Below are 24,350 nucleotides of genomic sequence, written 5' to 3'. Positions count from 1 at the left end.
ACTGTCTCTATATTTTTCCCTAGTATTAAATCCCTTTTCCACGCAATTTAGTGAGTGAACTAGAGGCTTCTCTGGAGCAGTGGAAGAATAAAAGAGATGGTAAATAAATAATGGACGATAAGAACTAGGCCAATAGTTTTGCAGAGTTTTCCTTTTTGGTACCAGCACTGAGCACTGCTCATTTTCAGGTGGAGAGAAATACAAAACACTTGAGTCTTTTTGTGAGCTTAAAGTCCAAGTGACTTCTGCACAATCTGCTTGGCGATTTTGTTAAATTGTTCTCTGTCTTCCCGCCACATCTTGGAGGCATCTACATTGGCTCCGCTTTCATCATTTGGCTCTGAAACGAGAAAGACTGAAAGATAGGTGGGGAGGCAGGCAATGGAGCAAGACCCTCTCGCTTCTTCAGTAATGCCTCTGTACTGCCACTCCCCCATGGCTCTGGCACACTTCCCCTGCTGGGAAGTCCCTTCTGGGACTACAGAAACACCACTAAAGAAAATCCAATGACAGCTGCTGGGTTCCCAAATGGTTCTGATTTAACTGATCGCAAAAGAATATCACAGCAAGGTTGAGTTTAGGTAAGAAACAAGTGGCAGAGGAGCAAGACTTTCTTTTGTTTATGCTCTCAGCAGTTGAGCCCCAAGCATGCACATGGAACAACGCAATGCGGCATCACCAGTGCCGTCAAAGGTTTTTAAAATTGCACACTGCTCCCTGCAAAATGTTTTTTTTGGTTCTGCGGCTTTAGAGACACAAAGCCCTCCCGACCAGGCCACCCAAACAGGCTCTGTCACTCTTTGGGATGGCTTGTTCTATTAAAAAACAACAAAACAAACCAAGAAAACCCATAGAATGCTTTCATTTCTGCAACATCTTTTATCCAAGGATTTCAGAGTGCTTTACAAAGTACATTAAGCCCGTGACTCCAACACTTCATTTTGTAGAGAGGTAAACTGAAACACGGCATTTATCAGGTTTGTGGTCAGCATACAGTGGGACAACTGTCACGGGATGACACAAGTTACTAAGACAGAACATACTCTACCCATTTTGCTTCACACTCTAGTCCAAATCCACCCCAGTCAAGTTCCTGGCAGATGTCTTGGGCTCATGTCTTTCTCAACACAATGCTGATGGTCCGCCCATAAAAACCAGGTGCAGTTTGGTAAACTTGGGCTTACGCTCTCTGCAGAGCCAGAGCCCAGGGTTTGCCAGCAGCCTGGAAGAAGCTGGCCACTGATGTTTTAGACTAATTCCTCCAAAAGCCATGGGAAAACAGGATGCACAGGCAGAGAACAGGAGAGACCAGGTGACTCCCACGCTACCTGGTCTAGGTAAGACTGCACCACAAACCATGTTCTTGGAGGCCCTGGGAAACCCAGTGAGGTAGTTTGTCTGCACAGTTTCCCAAGAGTACTATTCTGAGGCTATTCTGACTATTCTGAGGCTAAAATGGTCCCATGTAAAGAATCTGTTGCTTGCTCTTTGATCAACTTAGCTGCTTCTAAACCATCTAAAATCTTTTACCATTCAAAACAGGTTCTAAGGGACACAGCTTGGCCCTTTTCACTGAACTGGCTTTTTCCACGATGTGGAAAAGGATCCATCTTTCAGGGAGCTGTACCTGACAGAGCTGATCCACAGCCCTTACTGGATTTAGGGAAAGCCATTTAAAAAGCTGCACAAAAAGTTTTTCACCCCGCTGCTCTTCTCAAAAAGCCTTCCTCTGAACCAGAGATGGCAGAATGGGGTACGTTCCCAGGCTAGTAAATAACACACAGAAACAGTGGGTGCTGGCTTGTGAATCACAGGGGCCATGGACTCCAATTTACCATACTGGTTAGATCTGGCTGGTAATCCTTCAGCTGCTAAAGCCAAATCCAACACAGGCTGTAATCAACAGCTTTAAGACCCGCGAGAGCTGAACAGACATCATAGCGAATACGAAGACAGAGCACAGGCTTTGTGCAGGAGTGGGGAACAGGCTGAGCCTCCGCACCCACCTGACCCATCACCATCTGCTCGGTTGCTGCTGTCCTGGAAGTAAAGCAGTGCAGTCGCTCACAAAGCTGGAAACACTCATTTACTAACTCAGACTTACTTTTTTCAATTATTTTCAGAGAACTGGTCTATTAATAAACAAAGACTTGGGCTTTAAGAACTGTGGTTGCTGCTGAGCAGCCTTCTGTGTTCTTTGCTCACTTAAATCAAACAGCAAGAAGCAGCTCTAGCTAACTCAGTAACTGCTATCTGAGCTACTGCTAATAGAACAGCAGTCCTTACCTGCCAGCATGCTAACAACCGACAAGAGGATCTTTTCCACACTCTGCACAGGACTCCACCTCTCAGCGCTGCTCTCATATCCCATGGGATCATCCCCAGGAGCATGAAGAATAGAGATGCAAACTCTCCCATCTGGGTAAACTGTGCAAGAAGTACAGGGGATTGATCATTACTCAGTGGAAACAGTTGTCCTCTCCAGATCTTTAGCACAGATGAATGTTTGGACTTGGCCTTCATATGACTGAAGCTAAACCCAGTTTTAAATTTCCTCTTCCAAAGGCAAGAGGACACAAAATCCGAAAGACAAAAATCTAGCAAAAATTTCCTCTAAGCAAATCTAGCAAACTTGGGTCATCCTGCCCCAACAGAAGCCTGCTGGGAACACTTGTGTCATTTAATAACCAGTGACAGGCTCCATGGAAAAAATAAGAGATGCAGCCTGATGGAACAAGGCAAGTATTTATGCATAGACACAGCTCCAAGAAGGTAACCAGTCCTACTTAAATCAAAGGGTAACAGTCACACAGCACTGAATGCACGTTGGAGTCCTCCACTGGACCATGGCTGTAAAAAGAATTAAGCAAACTTGCTCTGCTGCAACTAGGAGGGGAAAGCAGTATGCTTACAAACAACATAATTCATCTTATTTTGAACATTACTGAAGTGCAACCAGAAGAGTTCACACTACTTTTTTTGATTTTGCTTTAAGCTGAGCTGCAGTAAAATGCATGGAAACAAGGTAACTGGTCAATTAAGGATACAGGCATCTTCCCCTCCCACCTTCAGCATAAGCAAAGCATCTGCAACAGTACAAGTCATCTTCACAGACACTGGACTCCACTGACTTGATAATAAGGTCAAAGAAAAGTTGAAGAGGATGGAGTTCAAAACACTGCTTTAGCACCATTCTGCAGCTTCCCAAGGAATGACAGTTTTAGCCCAGTACTTTCAGTGCTTCTACTCCTCAGGTGACCAGAGCTGTGCCATTGCCAGGAAAACAAGACAAAACAAAAAGAGGGAATGACCGCTGGAAGCAGTTGTGCTCATTTCCAGTTCCTTCCATTCGCCCAGCTAATGTCTGCACAAGCCTGCAACACATAAGCGCTTTGGAAGACTTTTATTTCCATCCCCTCCTGCAGCCCCAGGCTGTGGATGGAGCTGGTCTAGCCGTAGCTGGAAGAGATGAAAACAGCACGTGCTGAATCAGCACTTCTCCTTGCAAGTTAGGAACACACTGGTAGAAGGTATTTCACTTGTAAGTTACCCTAATGTTTTTATGCAGTGCTTCATTTAAAACAGCTGGCCACAGTGGCACAGTCAAGACAGCAAAGGCTGATTCCAGGAAGACGTAGGCATCTGCCCACTTTGTCACTAAGTGCTAATGCAAGACTTGCCGTTCATTGCTACTTTGAAGTTATCTTCACCACAGCATCCATGAACGTAATTTTATTTTAAGAGAAGATAGTTCTGTGGTGTCTCAATTCCCCCTGTACATAATGCAAAGTGCGAAGATAAGGGAAAACAGCGGGCTTTTTAAACGTTTTCTTTGCAATTCCTCACAGGTGGCTGAGTACGCACTTAATGAAACAGAACACGCACAGCGCAGCCACCCACTTCTACAGCCTTTCTGGGTATAAGACGACCATCACAATCCCAGCTGAGAAGAAAGATTCAAGTGTCTACTTTAGGTGATCTCAACTTTAGATTAACATAACCCAGAGTCACGGGACTTTAAAGAGCTAGGCTGACCACCCAGTATGTTCCGCTAACCCCACGGAGGAAGCACCCATGTGTAGAGTCACTCTGTAACACATGAGAGTCAGGCAGTTTGTGCTTCTCCACATCCCACTCCTCCTGGCTATGCTGCACACAAAGCAGCTGCAGGCAGCAAACCTCACGCCAAGGCCGCAACTGGAGCTGTGGAATACTGCATGGACACAGATTTGCTCACGAAAACCAGTCTCTCAAAAAGTCTGGGTAAATTAGTCCAGCTGGAGCAAGGTGCCGATGCAGCCACACTGCTTCCAGGTGCCAAATGCTGCACTGCTGCAGACAGCAGAGCTTCTGCGGTGATGCCACACTGCGTTGGGTATGTCTGCACAGTTCTACACTGTGACATGCAGGTGCGTCTTCCACAGGAGAACAAAAAGATGTGGATGAAATAGGCAAGAATCTGCATCAGCAGTGCTTCAAGAAGGGAAGAACAGAAGAACTTCAAGAAATTGCAAAATTCGTCGGAATAGGATGAAATAAATCAATTCCCAGCTGAGACTAAGACTTGTGTTATGGAAGTGCAGGTACATCCACTGGGAAGGAAACACTAGGCAGAAGGGCAGCATTTTCCTTTTATTGCTTTCAAGTGGCAGAGACCTAATAGCCTCAAATACAGATCCAGCCCATCAAATCTGGGCGATGATAAACAATCTTTACACAATCCATGTTGATTTAGCAGATGTCATAAGCAACAATTTTACAAATAATGCCAAGCCTGACTCCAGAAAGTAGTGCTCCAGGCTGCAAAAGGGGGCTTTAAGGTTTTTACCCGTCCAAGGCTCAAACTTGTTAGCTGTACTTGTTGTTACTTCAATTACTTCCACTGAAAAGTCTTAAGATAATATTGTCACCATCAGAATTGCAGAGAAAAGGCCAAAGTCTTAATATTAAAATACCTGCAATCTTCTTGGACAGAGCATTCTCTATTTCCAAAAGACATCATCACAAATGCTACTAAACCCATGAATGGATGGGGAAAAAGCCACGCTGCCTAATAAAGCTGCAGCCACACTTTGGTGAATATGAACCAATTTTCACCCTTTAAAATAACACTAAACTACTGAAATACAAGCCACAGAGCAAGACTGGAGAGAGCCTGTATTAATTCACCAAATTTCACATCATGTACAGAGGATTTATCTTTAGACTATTTATACAATAGTTACAAGTATTCCTGGAGTGATCCTGAAGGCAGTGACATTGTTGGAATCTTTACTGGACTGTTTATGACCAAAAGGTATATAGGGAATAATGTGATAAAGTGACCCTAAGACAGGGCAAAATTGCTGGACAGCTGACACTCCTACTGCCTACTCAAGGTTGGAAAGGGAGAGAACCACCCTTGGTAAGGGTGCCAGCTCTCCTGCTGCAAAAGTTTGTTTTTAAGGTGCCAAATCAACCCACTCCCCTGTATATCCTGCTGCATCAGACTCACTGTTCGGATGGAACATCTCACACGTGAACCTCATCTTCGGAGGACTTAGTGGGTAGTCGAGTGGAAAGCTCAGAATAGCAGGGAAAACCCCATACTCAAAACAGGTATCTTCAGGACCCCTAGAATGAGAGAAAAAGCTATTCACCAGAGTTTTAAACAGTTCTTTCCCCAAAATTCTTCGGTAACGAGACATTTGAGGTTTGGATTATATCATCTTCTCCAGAAAACAAAGAGTTAACGCACTCTTACCCCACACCTCCCAAGCTTAAATCCAAATAGAGGGTTTGGGAGGGAAGGGGGAAATCAAAGCTTGCACACTAAATTACTAGGAAGGTCACAACACTGCTTAATTAGCAGGGTGTGTCTGGATATAATTGGAGTATCTGGCTCCAAGGCATGTTCCAGGATTTGAGCGTCTGCACGTCAAGAGAAAGCAGAGGCAGGTGTGGGACTCCTGTGCCTTTGAAGATACTGTTATGCTGCACAAGATGGAGATGTCAAATGCTGTACCTCAAAAATAATTTATAGAACCCATGGAGATTCAAACTGCCAGTATCAAGCATAACCACACATGAACACTTATCACTATCTGATGCAAAACACACAGCAATGTTTTGTAAAAATAAAAACACAGCTCAGGGACCACAATAGCTAGATGCAGGACAACAACGTTTCTTTGCAGACTTAAGGAATTTAGTTTGCACTCCCTCAAGTACACGTGGAGAACAAATGGCTTCATCGGGGTTCTTGTAGAAACATTTCCTTATTGTGTTCATCATCTAGTTCAAAGTGCAATCAAGTCAAGAACATAAAGACAACTATTTTACCCTCCCTACAAAAAACAGTTTTGGGAGGTGAGCAAAAAAGTGTATTAGACATGATTTATTCAAACTTTATGAACCATCTGGAAGCTGTAACACAAACATGAGCTCCCTTGATTGGAAGGATCACAAAACAAGCTTCATCACTGAAAATCTTAGCCAAGGAAGCCTTGTGTATTTAGTAAAAAGCTCTTCAAACAAGGGTTATACTGTCGGGCAAGTAAGGTTTAAGAATATATTCATGCCTCCTCCTCACAATTCACATTCTCCATGACAGAAAGAACATAAAAGTTCAAGGACTCCAAATAACTAAGACTGCAATTGGTAACATACAGAAAAATTAAAAATTGAGACCAGCAAAACCTAAAGCCCTAGGAGGCTCACTCTCAAACTTTGAGATTCAAAAGACTTGTCTGGTAGATAAACACAAGAACTATGTGATTTAAACCTGAATATTCACACTGGCAGGTAAGATTAGAGAAATGCATCAACATACTGCAAGAATGAAAGCTAAACCATCTCAACCATTTTGTTCCCTTTCTGGCCCCTAAATTTAGTCAGGATTCAATTCACATCTGAGAGTAAACTGAATGCATTTTTTCATGAACATTTTAATTCCAGCTGCATTTTGAAGGCTTATTGTTGAACTTCTAAGAGTATGTACATACACGCATTGAAAAGCTGGTGGGAGTCTTATGTTCTGTTTTGAGAGCAAACACGCAGCCTTAAGGGCTCTTCTGTCAAATATGTTCACCCAACATGCTCCATTTTAGGCCCTGCATTATGTGAGCAAAATGCTTTTGTTTTAGCCATTCATTGCTGCCAGGATCAACTTCAAAAAAATTACTAAAGTTAATCCAAGACAGCATTTGCAACTACAAAACACTCAGGAGGCTGCAACATTTAAACTTGACAGCAGCACTTTCAGTTCAAAAAGGACATCGGCAGAGCCAGAGAGGCAAAGAGCACAGCACCTTTTGCAATCACACCACCTGCCCTGCAAAGATTTCAAAGTACACCACATTCAAGGCCTCCATGCACTACGCTATGATCTCGTCTGAGCTGCTACGCTAGCTGAAGTCCAGACTACCCAACACTTGGTTAGGGTTCCTCCAGGAAACAGCCAGACCACGCAGTGGTGGCACTCATCCCACTGAGCAAAGAGCACCGAGTCGACAGGCCAGGTGCCTTAAGCAGCACCCATACCCCGGGAAAGACAAAGCGCTTGCTATCGCTAACCGCGTGCACGCACAAGGCGCTCATTCTGCGCAGGCTTGAGGCATAAAACTCCAAGAAAAACCTTGTCCTAAGCCTGCTCCACCTCAGACTCTTTACAGCTTGCAAAGCGGGCAGTCTCTGTGTCTTTTTCTGTGCATGGTGCCACTCTACAGACTCCCCTAAAGCACTGAGGAGCAGACATCAGTTCTCCTCCAGCCATTATACGGCATTAAATGACTTGCCAGACAAGTTTAGCTGTGTGAGAGATGTTACGAACAACTATGTTGACATAAGACATAGCACAAAAATAAGAAACCCTGAACTCCATGAGGTCCCCAGGCAAGAAGAAAAGGAGGGCGGGTATCTGCCAAAATAGGAGGGAAAAGTACATTGACAAGGACAACTAATTCTATAATCGTAGCTTCACATACATTCGTGAATGGCTTCTTATTTGTAAAAAGATGCTGGAAAAAGACCAAAACACAGTCATCAGATGCCAAAAAGGGGAATTCCATGCTAAACAAACATCATAAGCCATCAATTATAGATCTAATTACCTTTCTAGACAGGTTTTTGATAGGTTGACTTCAATTCAGCCTAAAGATTGCTTGAAAACTAAACAGTATAATGGAGTTCTTAACAGTTACGCAGTTTTGTGTCTTTTGGGGATAAACTTTAATAGCAACACACTTGCATATGCCAACCAGAGAGGGCAAAACTTGGTCCTGAAACGTTGCATACACGAGCTTGCACAACACAACGCAGCCTGTTGGACCTCACACAGCGCTACGGAATTGAGCGGCATTATGGTAAACTCTCTTGACATGCTGGGGCTATTTCCCATCAGGAATAAGTCACCTCATTGCAAAGATTTGGCTTTCATAAATACTCCAATTCAGCTACTGTTTGATGTTTTATCAAAAGGGTGCACTTTGCGCCAGGCTCCAAACCTCCACTGTTCAGAAAGATTATCCCGTTGTATTTTCAGTTCTGGATCCATTACACTCACTTTGGGAGCCTAAGAACCGTTGTATTCTGACATGTCAATACAGCCTTAACTTTGATATGTTTAACATTTATCCAGCACTGCTGCTGCAGGCAAGAACGCCAGAAATACAAATTATTACCACCATTATTTTAAAAGGCATTATTGTATCTCTGAGCCAAGCTCTTACATCAATCTGTGTAGCATTACCCAGCCCACCTCTGAATTGACAAATGGGTGATGTCTTTTCTCTCTTAGGTCTCATTTTTTTTTGCATTTATTTGCCATTACATGTGCTCTAGCTTTATATAAATTGGGTGAAGGAAAACAGTATTCTGTTCTCTTCATCTATGCTACTTACTTACCTTTTGCACTTCATCTGCATAAAAATTTGAAGCCAACTTTACTTAATTTCCTCATCTGCACTTCTTTCATTCGCAGAATCTCACACAGCACATTTGAGATTACAAAACATTTGAGAAGATTATCACAGACAAATATAAACAAGTCATTTAGCTTGCTTTCCAAATGTATGCAAACACTTCTACTAATAGAGTTTCGTAAAGAGTTGAAAGTAACCAAACATGTTTAGTGTAAACATGTTTCTATTGTACCGCAGCTTCAGAATTTAGCAGATCTTAAAATATAATTTTATTATGACACACACACAATACAGAAACCAAAATTAAAGCACCTCCACCTCTCATTTTACACTGACAAAGACCTGAAGCTCAACACTCAGCACTTTCAAGGGCTTTCAAGTCTGCAAGCGGCTCCTCTGTTGTTTAAGAATTTGTTATGGGAAACATCAGAGAAAGTATTTTCTAGGCAATGAATCAAATTCAAAAGTACTTCTGTGTGTCGCCCATGAAAGCTCTACTCAACCACACCATCTCTGCTACCAGAAAGTACCAATAGGCAGGAATTTCCTTCCACCTTCCAAGTAGTGCGTTAAATCCTCTGGGATTTCTACACTCCAAGCAACATACAGCTGTCTGAACTGAAACTTGGTACATGACAAAGCGCATGTTTCAGAAGAATGATAACTATTCCCACTCACAGAAAGAGAGAGCGTAAGACACTGCAGCCAAAATCTTTGGTGTCAGGAAACAAACTACCTATTTCCATGCTAAGTGTTTATTTTCAGGGGACTGAGCTACCAGAAGGTACAACCTGTTCATCACAGGATAAATTGCTGCACATAAGCAGAGGCATTTGCCAACTCTTCATAGCAATCAGCAAACAAGCAGTGGTAATCCAAATCTGCATTTACCAAGACCTAAAATAACTCGGAGGCTCACACTTGCCATAAAGTAGGATCACCCACACAGCCAGCTTGTGTGGAATAGGTGATATGCTGCAGCTCAGGACGCTTTTGGATTGATTGTGTGCCTGATCCCAAGAGACAGAAATCTTGTTTTTCATCCCTAGACAACATACTTCAAGCAAACCGAGCTAGGAGAATTCTGTCACCCACGTTAGTTGAGAATTTCATCAATGAGCACTGGTGGCTGCAGTGAAAACCCGACAAGAGCACAGCAGGCATGCTGTGAACAGGGCCATGGCCACCGCCTGCTGCCCCCGGTGTCCTCCGAGACCCCTGGGCCCTGGCTGAAGGAGACGAAATCACCAACACTTACTAAAGGAATCCTGAAATACAGAGCCTGGATCTACCCTAACAACAGGCCATCAGCTTCAAGTCAGACTTAGCAGTTTGGAGCTTCTTTAACTTTTAATTCTGTAACATTTGCTACAGAATTTTCAGACCTGTAAATTGTCAGACCTGAGTGACAAAGGTCTCTCTTCCTCTGCCCTACCACTTTAGAACTTTATTTTGTAAAAATCACTAGTTATTCCAGGTACTCAAACTTCCAAAAGAAGGTTACAGCATGAGTAAGAGAGTACAAGCAATAGAGAAGACAACTGGTAAGATGCTGGGCAAGAAGATTTTGCCTTTTCAGGGCAAGTTTTGCCATGAACAAGCGTATCCATCAGTTTGGGAGTGGAAGGGGGAGGACACAGCTTTGTAACAAAGTCTTTGTCACCCCCCAAACACAACAGGTAGTGATCAGAGCTATTCACCAACAGAAGAGCTTTCTACATGGCATCACTGCACCCAACATCTTTACAACATCAGCCAATTCATGAAGTGTACAGAATTTCAGAAGATTTTTTTTTTATACTTTCTCAAATCAATCCCCTTCCATTTTTCTAGTAAAAATTGAATAGTAAGTAAACTAATTTTAGACAGTGATTTTTTTTCTCCTACCAGTAACAATCTGTGTATTTTGCTCCACTTAAAACATGAGAAAAACCTGTCCTGTATTTGGAGTTGACTAATGTTTCCAGCAGGTTAGTGTGACCGACAAGCAATTCACTGTTTCCTACAGTGTTTGTATATGCAACGTATATCCAAGCGAGCCCAAATAAGGATTCCTGTCAAATCTGCAAGTTACTTATGCCAAACGTTGCCTATTATTATGACACCTGTACAACAAATGATCACTTAAATACTAATGCTGCCTCCGTCATACTGTTTAAATTCCAAATATAACTCCTTATCTGGGTCAGAGAAGTAGTTCCCAGACAAAGGAAGGCCAAGGTCGACATTATGCAGACCTGGTATTATTTTTTTTACATTCTTGTTCTCCTAGAAGCTAATCATAGCACGCAAGTGCTGATTTCAGATACAAAACAGTATTAACTCACATAATCAGAGCTTCCCATTCAAAGAAGTTCTCTTCATTCATGGGACCTATTAAGAAAAAACAAAACAATGCTTAGCACTACCCAAACGCAAGGCTACAACTTCACAGTGCACAAATCCTGCTCAGCTCCTCACCTGCTACTATCCCTTCTGGTGGGTTCAGGGTCAGCTCTGTAAAAACAAAAACATAAGGAAGGTTAATGTGACCTACAAGCCCAAGCATTTCGGCTAGCGTTTGGGTGGCCATGGCTTAGCACAGAGGCCTCACCAGCAAACACCCTTGGAAAAAAGCCTGAGGACACCATGGGAGGAATCTTCTGGCCATGCTTTACTAGGCAAAACTCCACATCCGTAAGTCACAGTATCTCGCTGCTGACAATTTTACTTCTTCATGCAAGACAGGTTTCTAGGCAAAATTATTTGGCATTTTGTGCGTTTTCAGGCTCCCAAAACTAGTATTCCCAGAGGAAGAATTTAAAACTGAGAAGGAAGAAAAAAAATAAAACTCTTTCCACAAAGCATGGGTAACGCTTTCCGCTTGGAGCGCTGTGGCATCTGCAGATACAAACTCAACAGCCTGAAAACAGGTTGTATCCCTGTAACATCTCTGCACCAATTCAGACTTGACAGCACTTCAATACAAAACCCAAAACAATGCAAAAAGTCGGAGAAGCAGAAGCAAGAGAGATTTGCCAAGAGGCTCTGTTCATTGAATTCAATCTGACTCCCCCCTGCTTGGCCTGGAAAATTGCTGCTGCTTTTTTCACGCACATAAAGTAGCCACAACTGCGCACAACAGGTTCGGACCCATCAACCCTCACTTTCTGTAGGACACTGGTACAATTCCCAACGCGTACAATAACCTTCAGCATCAGTATCTTATTTCAAGCCTGCTGAAGCCCAGCACTCTGTGCACTGAAAAAGTAATAACCACTTTTTCTGCTATCAAGTGCAACGACTCTCAACTTCCAGTTTCCAAAGTCCTGCAGTTTGGTAGCAGCTACAAGGCAAAGTTCAGCCGTACACAGGCAACCAGTGGACCTGCAGTCCCTGAGGGGCTGAAGAGCAGCCCCACTGCTCTGAGATGTGGGGCAGCCAGCAGGGCTGGTAGCAGGAGGCAACAGTCCAAGGGTGTCAGATAGGAGGAGGTGACAGTAATTAGGCCAACTTAAGTAAGGGCTGTGAGCTGCTTATCTAGCAGTGCTTCCTAACCAATCGCCCATGGACTACTAGTGGCCTGTAACACACAAAACACAGCCGCAAGATAGGTCACGTGCATTCCCACGCACGCAAACAAGCACGAATGCGGACCCAGGGAATATGGGAAGTCACAAACAAACAAACTAGATGCTTGACCTAATTTCTGTTGGGCTATACGTGAAAACTGTGGGTAGTGCTGCACAAAACAGCGCATGGATTTTTGCCTTAAAACAGCACAGCTACTGTTGGACTCAAAAACGTGTTGAGATACGCTGACAGGAAAGAGCAAAACTCCTCAGTTCACTCAGACTGCCATTAACTTTGGCACAGACCTCTCCAACTGAAGTTCAAAAGCACAGCAGCAGATTGAAACTCAGCGTTATGGTTTCCCACGACATCCTGACGTTAAGGAGCAGGTTTTTCCAGCTTGATAGTGGGTCTCTAACAGCTTTTCTTGTTGATGTTTTTAGACAGAAAGAGGGAGATCTCAAACCCCATAGCTCCTGGAATCATTTTGCTCCATCTTGTGGCTCTCTCTAAGAAGAAAAGCCCTCTGATACTGAAAAGCCTGGCAGCCTTTACAACTGCCCAGTGGAAGCACCTGCACGTCCCAGCCATGCAGAGGTGTGCTGTAAAGCTCTACAAACCCAAGAAAAAACAGGGTAACAGGAAGCAAGAGCCAAACCCCGCCGCGCAAGGGGGCTTTACAAGGATGGAGGTTCAAGTCTCTACTTCACCTTGCTCTGCTCTCCCCTCGGAGACAGGTGAAAGAGGTATCCATCCTTAAGGATCAGGCAAAGCGGTAACTGGGCAGCACAGGGACACGTGAGCTTTGATTTTGAGTGGCTGCTACTACACCTGGTCACTGAGGAAGGAAAATCCCCTTTTCCAGGTGGATGGTCACATCCTACCCTGTGATTTCTCTAGAGCTGTTCAAAGGGAAACGAGGACCACAGCTTTCAGTAGCTACACAGCATGAATCGCCAGTAGCTGACACAGCATCAGCTGCTTCAGTCTTACCACAGCCTCCGATATAGGGTCACTTTAATGGAATGTCAGGGGGCATATTTTCCAATTATTTTAAAGCAAGCAGCAAAAAGCATGTGACCAGAGCATCCATTTTAACCTTTCACTGCAGAACGACTTTGACAAGTTAGCTAGTCCAAACAGTCTCCCACACCGCTCTCCCTCTGCAGCTGCCCTCCTGAGCAAGTCGCGTGGCACAACAGGAGCCCATCAGATGAAACAGCCCACCCTCTGCTCTCCATGGCATCCAGCCTGGGGGCAACTTCTGGCTAGCCTAAGTTTGGCCTCCTGGCCTGCAAGACAACCCCCCCCGCCCACGGTTTAAAGCTTTCCCAAGGAAAGCTCTACCCCTCTGCAGGCGCCACACCATGCTGTCCTCTTGCCTGTCCACCAGCAACAGCAGCGTGGCAGCACACACCCACACCCCAGCCACCACCACCCGACGGTCTCAAACACCCACATGCCGTTTCTGTTCCTGCACACACCACCTCCCAGCAGTAACAAGGAGCCGAAGCCTCTGCCCGTGCTGTGGGCAGCATCCCACACAAGGTGCTGACGAGGGAAACACAGATCCTGAAGCTATACCAGCTACTTGAGAGAGGCAGCTTGCACAAACTGAGAGCCGCCTCCCTCGATCCCCTTTTTCCATGGGGCGAGATCAGCAGAAAGACTTCGCAGGAGCCCTTGGTACAGCAGCTCCTTGCCCATGGCTGACTGGTGACTGTGTGTCCAGGAAAAAGTCTCCAAAGAGTGGAACCTTGCAATCCATGGGACAACTGAGGTGGGAATGGAGCAGTCAGACACAGAGGGGCCCTCCTGCCATGCTGGTACCGCAGCTTCGTCACCCCTACCTGGAGCTGTGGTGTAGCCCCCGTTCTGCAAAGCATCATGACTTCCCCCCACTACCAGCAGGCAGACAACCTCTTTGGGGCACGCAGAGCCAGGCCACCACCTTCCTGTGCTGGTAGTTTTACACATCAGCAGGAGCCGCGGGATAAAGTAGCCTCCCGACGCACCCATGGAGTACCCTACTGCCAGGCAAGCCTTCAGGGTTCCTATGGAGCAAGCACACGAGCAGCAATGTCCTACTAAGGGATTCCAGGAAGCAGAAGGACAAGCAGTCAACATGGAAGAAAAAGGATAAAACAGAAAGCCAGAAAAGAAGTCAGTTTTGAAATAGGTAAAGGCGAAGACCAAGAAAAGTCTCTGCAGAAAACAGAGGAGCAGCAGAGTCACAAGAAGCTGAGGCTGGCAGCTGCTGCTGGAAGGGAAGGCACCAGGTCACTTATGCATAACCACAACCACTTCAGAGTGCCCCAGGGTCTGGGGGTTTGTGGAGAGCTCTCTACCCTGACACATGTGTTGGCTGCATGTTGGAGGAACCCATGGTGCCGCAGCCCACCGGCTGATTCAGAGCACTGTCTCCCTTAAGCACTGCAGAGCATTTGGAGCTGTTTCCATCTTCGCATCCTCCACGAGGCATCCTGTTTGGTCTGCAGGGCGGTTTTGCTGCACGCGGTCAGGGGATTTGCTTCCAAATCCAAACACAACTAAGTCCCAGCTTGTACTTAAAGCTTTGTTTGTAAGCCAAGACTGAATGAAGTGGAGCTGACGCTGGTGAAGTGTAAGGCTATGAGGAACTTGGGGCAGATTTGGGTGCGCACAATGCCTCCCTTTTCACTTCATTGCTCATTACGGAGTCATTATAGGCCCATTACGCCTTGGCCAAAAGGAGGAGAACTGAAAACATATCTCCCTGTTGAAGAGGTTAACAAAAAAATTGATCGCGTGCTTAGAAGGGTTCAACAGTATGCTTCCTAAAAACTGTATCAATTTAGCATATCTCCAAGGTGATTAAATGCACAAGACTCAGGAAATATTAAGGGCTTCAGTATCTGACAGCATCTGGACCGAGATGCTTGAAACCAGAACCTTGTTCCTTCTACTCTGCCAGAAATTCTGTTTTCTTCTCTCTTCTCTGATGTAGCATCCGATCGGCATAAGGCAGTTTGAGCTCACACAGATACGTGCCGCAGTGCGTATCTGAGATACTTCCTAACTGGTATGCTTAGGGAAGAGCATTTTCAAAGCAGGTTTAACAAGGACAGCTGCAGAGGCCTACCGCAAGCATTCATCCCGCTCTTCCTCCCAGAGAAAGCAGCTCATCACAACCCACACTGCTGCAGTGGGAGTTTTCTTCCGGCTCCACACAAGCTCTCTCCAAGCAATAAGGACAGGAAGCACCCACTGAAGTGCTGCCAGATTCTGTTCTCTGCAACAAAGGTGTATTTTTCCTGTGAATTCTGAAATCTCAGAATGAATGTCAATCGTGTATTTTTAACCTGACGGCACTTCCAGTGATACCTATCGGCATTATAATCCATTGCTCTATTGCCCGTTTCTACCAGAAATGAAATACAGCGCATACAACTAGGCACTACGATTCCTGCATCTCTACAGATTTGACCTAATACTTTCAAAGTAACCCATTTTAGATTTTAAAATTCAGCCAGCAACAAAACATCTTCAGGATCATGCAGTCAGGAAACAGTAAAAGTAGAAAAAGAAGGTTTCCATCTCTTAACTCTCACAAACATAAGCTGCTATTGAGAAACTAATTTCAGGCTTTAATACTATTCTAAAGCTAGCATATGAAAACATACGCTCTAACAGAAATTATGCCCTTTATTTGATTTTTTTTTTTTTTTTAATTTCATCTAAATTAGTTCTGGCAGAGTAGAAAAATACTTGAATTAGTATGAGACAGCAAAAAGTCATCACACTTCAAACATGCAAACAAAGATCTAAATGAGGACAAAAAATAAATCCATCACATCTGGCTGCCCACAGCTACCTTCCCTTCCTTCTCCACAAGGGAGGGAAAACAGTGCAATTTCACTGCCTCTCCCAAAATGGAATAACGTATTTGGGCTCCAACAGGTAGAAACTCCTCACAACATCAACCGTTTTTCACATAAAGTAAGGATAAACCTTTATTTAAAGATTTAAACATGCACATACACATATGCAGAGAAAAATCAAAGACCAAAACAAAAAAAAAAAAAAAAAAAGAAAGAATTAGAAGTCTGGTAAACAAAATACACCCACCAGCAAGGCACTGACTGCCAAACATCTCTGTTATGACTAGAAGTAACTAAAGGGAAGAGATAGAGAAGGAGAAAGAAGAAAATTAAAGAAAAAAAAAATTGTGTGCACAAATATATACAGAGATACATACAAGATTTTATCCAAGGTGTGCAGCCAGGAGGAAGGGGTCATTTAAAGCCATCTCCAGACTCGCATTCACCCAGGGCCATGCAGTGCTTACACCAGCACCAGGGACATACGTCAGGAACACGCATCACCAGAAGGGAGCTGAAAGTTCGTGCAAAGCTGAAGCTCAGGCCACAGCCCTGTCCCCAGTCAGGACTTTCTCTTTTTCTGCAAAAAAACCTACAACTAGGAACTATTTTTATTTTTCAAAATAACTTTTGCTGAAAATTTCTACAGGGCAAAACAGCTTCTGAAGAGCTACAACCGCCCAATCTTTTGCGAAACACTGGGGAAGGGTTATAATTCAGGCTTGACACTGGGTTTTGTAGCAAAGTTTGATGAAAGCACACACTAAAGGAAAATAACCACCCTGGAAATGCACACATAGCACAGCGTAATCCAGGCAGACACAGAAACAAAAAAGTATGGCGTACTGCACTTCTGTAACTCAGGTCTCCAGAAGCCAAAGCACTGTACACTTAGTCATTGTAGATTACATTCATTTTTTACAACGCTATGTTTTCCCAGAGTCGGGAAAGTATTTACAAAGGACAATCACAAACAAGACGTTATCTTGGTTCATGGTGTTACCCTGGGAAACCATACAGAGAAGATTCACGTAACATCTGCTGGTAGCATTAAGCCAAATTCTTTCTGATGCTATTTAATACCACTTTTTATTAGAGAATTCATCCATACAAAACAATCTAGTAAGATTTCAGAGTTTCTCAACAAAAAAGAAGGACCAAAACCGCCTTTTGGGACTAAGGGGATTTAGGTAGAAGAACACATAAAAGCAGAGTCAAATCTTCTTGCAGCCGCCTTTCGGGTCAGTGCTTCTGGATTACAATAGAAAACCACAGGTTTCTAGGACACGCTGTCAGCACAAGCTTCACCGCACAACCGCTTTGGCGGGGCTCACTCACCGCCCCGAGCAGCTTCCGGAGCAGCAGGCGGCCCCAGGCCAGCCCTGGCCCTCACAAACATCTGCCTGACGGTTCAGCTTAGAGATCTGTGCTCTGTAGAGTGGCCTAGGAATACACACGGGATTGGCAGGAAACATGTGTCTATAGATACTCTCTATTTTTTTTTTTTTTTTTTTTTTACAACCTTCCACTAAATGACAGTAAAGTGAGAAACAGCTCCTCGTCCCTGGACGACCTCAGGAACTCTGCAAATGACCTCCACAGAAGCAGGAGGCCGGTTCTTACAGCCTAACGCCATCCTTCCCCAACCAAACGCTTTTTGTTTTTTCCTGCATTCTACTTCCTTGCCTTAAATAAAAGCCAAAACATCAGAGACCAAAAGCAACTGGATAAACAAACAAAAAAAGTCTTGCCAAATAAAGGCACCTTCAGAGCAGATCAACCATCCTGGGAGAAACGGGATATCCCAGAGGGACCTAGCCTGCAGCAGCAGGTCCCTGCTCCCTGGCAGGGGTGGAGGGGCTGGTGAAGATCAGCACTCACCACCCCCTGCGAGTCACACCTCACGCAGGTTTTTAAACAAATAAGTCTATGTCACTGATCACTAAATTCGAGTTTAAATGCTGCTACTAACCACCACGCTTCCCTTAAGGTCTTGACAAACACCTCTAATTATCTTTGAGGTAATAAAACTCTGCAACAGAGGCTTCCGTGGCTGCATTTTGTTCCACCTGAAAAATTTTACCGGGAAAAAAAAAACAATAAAAAGAATTGGCCACTTGCCCAGGATTCTCAGCCCTCCCCACCCACCCCGACTAAGCTCCCCGTGCACCCAGACGTGGCAACCATGCACAAACCGCCCCTCGGTGCGCAGGATGGTTTCCCTACAGCAACGGGGAAGGGAGAACAACCTGGAAGAGGGAAGCGGTGCCATCCATGACTCCCCTCTTCTGCAGCCCCACTTCAAAGACACCGAAATCCCCCAACCCGCCGCGCCGGGTGTCTCTGTGGGGAGAGCTCTACAGGCCTAGCGGAGCAGCCGGCGGGGGCTGGGAAACCGTGGAGACGGAGGGAAACCTCCCGGCCTGGCGTAGGGAGGTCGCCGGGTGGAGGGGAGGAGGCCCGCGGCCTGCCCCGCCGCCCCGCGGGCTCTAAGACGGATCCCGTCAGGAGGGACAGCGGAGGGTGAAGACCAAGCAGTGCCCGACCCCGCCGCTCCCCCAACTCACGCTTGTACTCGGCCATCAGCCGCTTGAGCGCCGTCCCCGCCATGGCGCGGCCCCGCCGCTCCCGCCGCCGCTTCCGGCCGGGCGGCTAGAGAGGACGGCGGCCTGCTGCTCCCCCTCTATGGTGCGCGCCCGGTCCTCCCAGCGCCGGGCGCGCCGCGCATGCGCAGAGCGGCGCCCGCCCTGCGCAGCGCCGGGCGCCCTGCGGGCAGCAGTAATTAAGGCGGGAGGTTCATCACTGGAAGTAGCCAGTCCTGGTGGCGATCCTTCAGGAAAGCGGCTGCAGGCACGGAGAAACCACAGCTGCTCCGCGGGGGAGAAGGGGGGGAGAGAGAGAGAGAGAGAGACAGTGCAAAAAGTTGTATCATGTGGCAAAATCCCCCAGGGATTTGCTGCTAACCAGGGGCTGCGGCGGATACCCCGGGGATTTATACCCGGCCAGGTACTGCTGCTGCCTCACGTCTGTGTCCAAGGTGGACGTCGGAAGCGCCGCCGCCATATGCACTTCCCCACCAGGAAAGGGAAGATCAAGCCGAGGGGAGCGCGGCCGCACGAAGCGTAAGGCAGGAGACGGAGTACCAAACTATATTTACTGTATACAATAGTGAAGGACAACAAATAAATGTACAAATCGGTGAATGAACAAGGAGATCCCTGCGACGTCCCGCCCCAGCCCATATACAAGAAAATTGAAAAGAAAATACGGGCCTTTCCAGCAAGCGGGAGGTGATCGAACGTGGCCTCACAGGTCGGATAAACAGAAAAGGCAGGTAATGATCCCATGGAGGAGCAGCGGACAACCTACCGAGGGACAACACGATGGCCTTTGTAAAAATCCCTCTGGAAGAGACTCCTCACTTCACGCAGAGCTCAAACCCATCACGCAAACACATTTAAAATTCAGTAAGTTTTGGGAGGCAGTAAAGCAGATTGCTATTTTTTTGAACACACGTACACGTTTCTTTCCTTGCTCACCAGGTTGACAGATTTTCTGAACATACAGCTTGGTGACATCTAAAAGTGCTTTTTTTCCCCTCATCTATGAAGTTTATCTATCAAAAACAAGTCTTGAAAAGAAACTGAGGCCGCACACGTCTAGTACCCACCGAGAAAGAGAGATGTACTAAAGGGAGCAGGAGAAAGGTGACAGATTCTGTCCATCGCCCAGCAAACAGCTGAAGCTGCAGCGACGGCCTTCTCTTTTTCTGAGCTTGCACAACAAAAAAATACTGCTGCTCCATCACGAGCGTTAGTTTTTAGACCAGCTGCTCTGCTAACTCCAGTTCTGACAATAATTCAGGACAAATCTCATTTCTGCATTAAAAAAGTATATTTCAGACAACTTTATCATAATATGACAAAGCACATGTAAATGCGCAATATTTTAAACTTCAACTCTATCCTAAGCATTGTATCTGCATGTACCAGCCTTGTGTCATAGGCTTAATGCTTCTGAAGTAACTGTGTTTGCAACACGTGCTAAAAACTTAAAATCGGCATCTCTTTTCCTGCTCTTAGGCGTATCTTAAAAGAAAAAACTTTTACGCTCACAACTGGCATGAAAATATACTGAATTATTTACATGATTAGAATTAAACAGAGGGGCAAGACCAGCAAGAGCCAGGAATGAACACTCCATGTCCTAACACATGGATGAATACTTAGGCCACAGGCTTAAAGAAAAAAAAGAAAAAAGATAACAGCAGAGAGACAATGCATATTACTTAATCTGAACTTAAATCAAATTCACCCAATTTAAGATATAGATTAATCCCTGCAGATACTGTTTTGACTTGCACACGCAGTACGTCAAAGACAACAAGCAATTTTGGTAAATGTCCTCTAAAGTTTAGAAGAATCCCATGTGATTGGCATGTTCATTTGTTTACTATTTAATAGCAAATCCAAGGACAGATGAGAGAGTGAGGTGTGACGAGGATCCTTAAACTCCTCTTCTCAAAAGGACGGCACGTCTTAACACACTCCACCTGTCTGCTGTTGGAACACATCGATAGTGTCTTCATCTTCCATCTCCAGCTGTTAGAGCAATACAGAAAATACAAGACTTAAATAATTTCACATGGTTACAAAAGCACTTGGCGCTCTACTCCTAACCAGTACCAGTACTAGAGCACTTAAGGTGTAATTTTAATTAACACATGAAACACTTTCCATCAGTCACTCCAGAGTGGGCACTCCATCGGATATCACCGACACCGAAATGGGTTCCAGAAGCACGCTTGTCAGTCAGACTGAGCTCAGCAGTTTAGCAGCTTCCACCACGAATCTCCCCCAGCCACGCACCTCCTCCGGTCCTTGCCAGCCCAAGAAATCCCCCACGTTCGCAGCAGTGCCGACACCGACGGCAGCTGCAGCCTGCAGCTTTGGTACCAGCTCCGAAGAGGCTCATGCATAAGCAGGATAGAGCCGAAAACACCAGCACTTGCCAGGGGTCCCTTCCACTCTAGCACCAGCTTGTTCAGCAATGACGCTCTTCCACATTTTCCTCCCCCCAAAACAGTGAAAACATTAAGGGGAAAAAAAAAAAAATCCCCCCCAACCAAATTATCTGGCATGTGTTAAACTTACAGCAACTATTTCAGAATCATTTTGATTTCAAACCCCTTTGAGCTGATGCAGACATCAAAATATTTATATAGTAATTTGCAGTAAAAGTATTTTTCATACCTGTGCAGGTGTGTCTGTCTCATTAATTGGTTGTCCATCAAATCTGAATCTAATCTGCCTCATTGACAAGCCCTGCAAGTTTAAAGCAATTAATGTGAGAAACCACACTTTGGTTTCCAAAGCCAAACAAAACATTTACGGATTTAGTGTCAGAACAAATATTAAGAAAATTAAGACTCAAAAGATTTAACCAGGCAGGAAACTTAGCGCATCTTGCTACAGAAATTGAGGAAGCAGAGATGTTTGAGCGACATCCCGCTGCACTGCTGTCGCAGCAAGGACTCTATATGGAACCACAGGTGCAGGTTTGGCATGTGGTTCTGATCCTGCTCTGCAAGGCACAAATATCCAAAGTTAATTTACAAAGGTATTTAAAGAAGAGATCAATCAATACACCATTTCATAGAGCCTCAGAGGACATGGCAGGAAGGAGCAGCAATTGTTTCTCATGCAGTTAGAGAAGTAACAATTGATTAAGATGACTCGAAGGAAAACATTTAAAAAAAAACTGAAAAAACTACTTTTTGTGTATCTAGCTATCAGCACCGACTACCCACAGTTAAGACAAGTTTTCACTCATGCCAGGCATCTTCTCCCAGTTCTAGTTCTTCTGATGAAAAAAGGAACCATGAAGAACATGTTTTGAGGAAAAAAAGAACTTGCAGGACTTGATGCAGATTTTTACTTGCAAGGTTTATTAGAAAAATGGTAGGGTCTAACGTTAGCAAGTTAACGTTGCCCTTAAAACCTGAATTGAATTCATGACTGAATCCTGTTCTGACAGTGTTTAATCTCATGAGGCAGTCTTTACTCCCTGCCTCAGGGATTGAGGTCTTCACTTTGCCCTCTAAAATCCTTCGAAATCCCCGCGTGACTCACACTTCCAGTCACACACAGAGCCACATGAATGCAAAAAGCTCCCCGCACCTCTCTAAAGATACCGTTCCCAATCCAAGAGGCCTTATGTTACACCAGGCACGGGGCAGGGCAGAGTGTAAGGTTCAAATAAGTGAAGAAAGGAGCATGCAAGTAATGGACAAGGGGAAACACAGGAAAACAAAATCTGACTCTGCTTCCGAAAGCCACTCTCATCCCCACCCTCCACTCTGTGCCACCTGAGACAGCATAGAAGCACGGGCACCGAGGGCTGCCAGCTCAGGAACTGGGCTGCAGGTATCAATCCCTCTTCCGTTCAGCTCAGGGCAGCACCAAGGAATGGCCTCCAACACCAAGTGGCTGGCCACCGCCCGCGGAATACAGCAGTCCCAGCAGCGCGGCAGGCAACAGGAGGAGGAATAAAAATCACACAACGAAAAGTCGTGGCATAGAATTCGCTTTGTGCTGTTTTCCAAATGGAAAACACACGCTGTGTAAAGTTCAAAAAGTTTTTAGAGATGACAGAACAGGGGGGTTACGAGGCTAAAACTTCAGAGTTGAATTGGTCTCAGAGCCAGGATCCAAACTGCAAGAGGTTTTGGTAACGCTGCCACAGGACGTTTTTACAGCTCTAGCAACACCTGAGGAGGAATACGCAGCTTTCATGAACTGGAGAGAACAGCTCGTAACGCTTCAGAGCCGGCAGCATCCCGAGGCCTCGCTCTCCCACACGCCCGGATACCTGCGCCCCAGGGCGTCGGCATTTTGCACGTTTGCAGACAGGAAAGCGGGTAGGGTTCCGCCACCCCCAGAACCGCTCCCCAGGGAGGGTGGGCGCGCCTGCAGCTACCTGCCGCTCGCAGTAGGCCTTCATGAGCTTGCTCAGCGGGGTGTGCCGCTTGATTTTGAACTGCACCACGGAGCCGTCCTGCCCCGCCACTTTCAGGTTGATGTGATCGTTCTCCGTTTTCACACCTTCCTGAATGAAGAACGGGAGAAATAAACGGGTTCAGAGCCCGGCCAGGCGAGCCGGGGTTCCCGGCGAGCTGCCGGCAGGCCGCAGCGGCTGGCATCCGACTGGAGGGCGGCGGGGCCGCTGCCTGCGGGGCGCTCTCCCCCGAGGCGGCGGGGGAACGGGGCTCCGCGGGGCCGCGCCGCCGCCACCTCCTCCCGCCGCGACCTGGCCCGGCCCGGCCCACGCCGCCATCTTGGCCGCCGCACGCCGCCGGGCGGGGCGGGGCCCTACCGGCAGCCCTGCCCCACAGGGCCCAGCGGAGAGGCCTCTCCCCCCCCGACACACCACCCGTGGAGCCTCGCCACGCCGCGGCTGCCCCAGCGCCGCCGCTCTCACCTTGGGCTTCTCCTCCGACATGGCGGCGGGGACGGGGCGGGGGGGAGGGGAGGGGACGGCGCGCGCGCGCTGAGGGAGCGGCCCGCGCGCTCGGCTCCCGCCGCCGCCGCCTGTCGCCCGCTAGAGCGCGCGCCTCGGCCCCGCCCCCGCTCCGCTGCCGCGCCAGCCGTCCCGCGCGCCCATTGGCTGCTCCGGCCTCATCACGTGAGAGGCGTCTGGTAGCGGCCGGGGGGTGGGGAAGGCGACCGCGCGCCCCGCCCCTGGCGGCTCTGGAAAGTGCGTCACGGGGAACAGGAAACGCCTCGGGCCGCGGGGCGGGGCCAATGGGGCCGGAGTCCCCGCCGAGCCGCACGGGGGCGCCGTGCACCGCCCGCCCGGGCGCTCAGAACGGCGCGCGGGGGCGGAGGCCGCGGCCTACCCGCATGCCCGGGGCGGCGGTGTCTGCTGCGGGAGCGGGCGGATGATGGGGGAGGACCAGACACCTTCCAGCCCCAAAGCACAGCCCGGCCTTGGTCTCCGCTCTGGGCCTGTCCAGGAGCCTCTCGGCATGGCCCTGCCC

General features: G+C 46.7%; 2 protein-coding genes across 3 annotated transcripts; both read right to left on the bottom strand.

Moving 5' to 3' along the window:
• Positions 1 to 227: 227 nt before the first annotated feature.
• UBE2G2 (ubiquitin conjugating enzyme E2 G2) lies at positions 228 to 18,922 on the bottom strand (the record flags this gene model as incomplete). Its single annotated transcript, XM_082003541.1, has 6 exons — positions 228 to 340; positions 2,287 to 2,427; positions 5,495 to 5,613; positions 11,228 to 11,273; positions 11,361 to 11,396; positions 18,880 to 18,922. The coding sequence occupies 6 exons, from the start codon at positions 18,920 to 18,922 to the stop codon at positions 228 to 230; spliced, it is 498 nt and encodes a 165-aa protein (XP_081859667.1).
• Positions 18,923 to 20,290: 1,368 nt separating this feature from the next.
• Positions 20,291 to 23,812, bottom strand: LOC309408060 (small ubiquitin-related modifier 3; the record flags this gene model as incomplete). 2 transcript variants are annotated; one of them, XM_082003772.1, is made up of 4 exons in its annotated part: positions 20,291 to 20,913; positions 21,565 to 21,636; positions 23,291 to 23,419; positions 23,792 to 23,812. In XM_082003772.1, 4 exons carry the CDS (start codon positions 23,810 to 23,812, stop codon positions 20,851 to 20,853), a joined length of 285 nt encoding a protein of 94 aa, XP_081859898.1. In that variant the 3' UTR covers positions 20,291 to 20,850. The 2 variants fall into 2 exon arrangements, with proteins under 2 accessions (XP_081859898.1, XP_081859899.1); XM_082003773.1 differs by lacking the exon at positions 21,565 to 21,636.
• Between the last annotated feature and the right edge of the window lie 538 nt (positions 23,813 to 24,350).

The sequence above is a fragment of the Phaethon aethereus genome (assembly GCF_964289735.1).
Source record: "Phaethon aethereus genome assembly, chromosome: 9".
NCBI classification, from domain to species: Eukaryota; Metazoa; Chordata; class Aves; order Phaethontiformes; family Phaethontidae; genus Phaethon; species Phaethon aethereus.
Note: the sequence above shows the minus strand (reverse complement) of the source record. Positions and strands in the feature narration are given on the sequence as shown.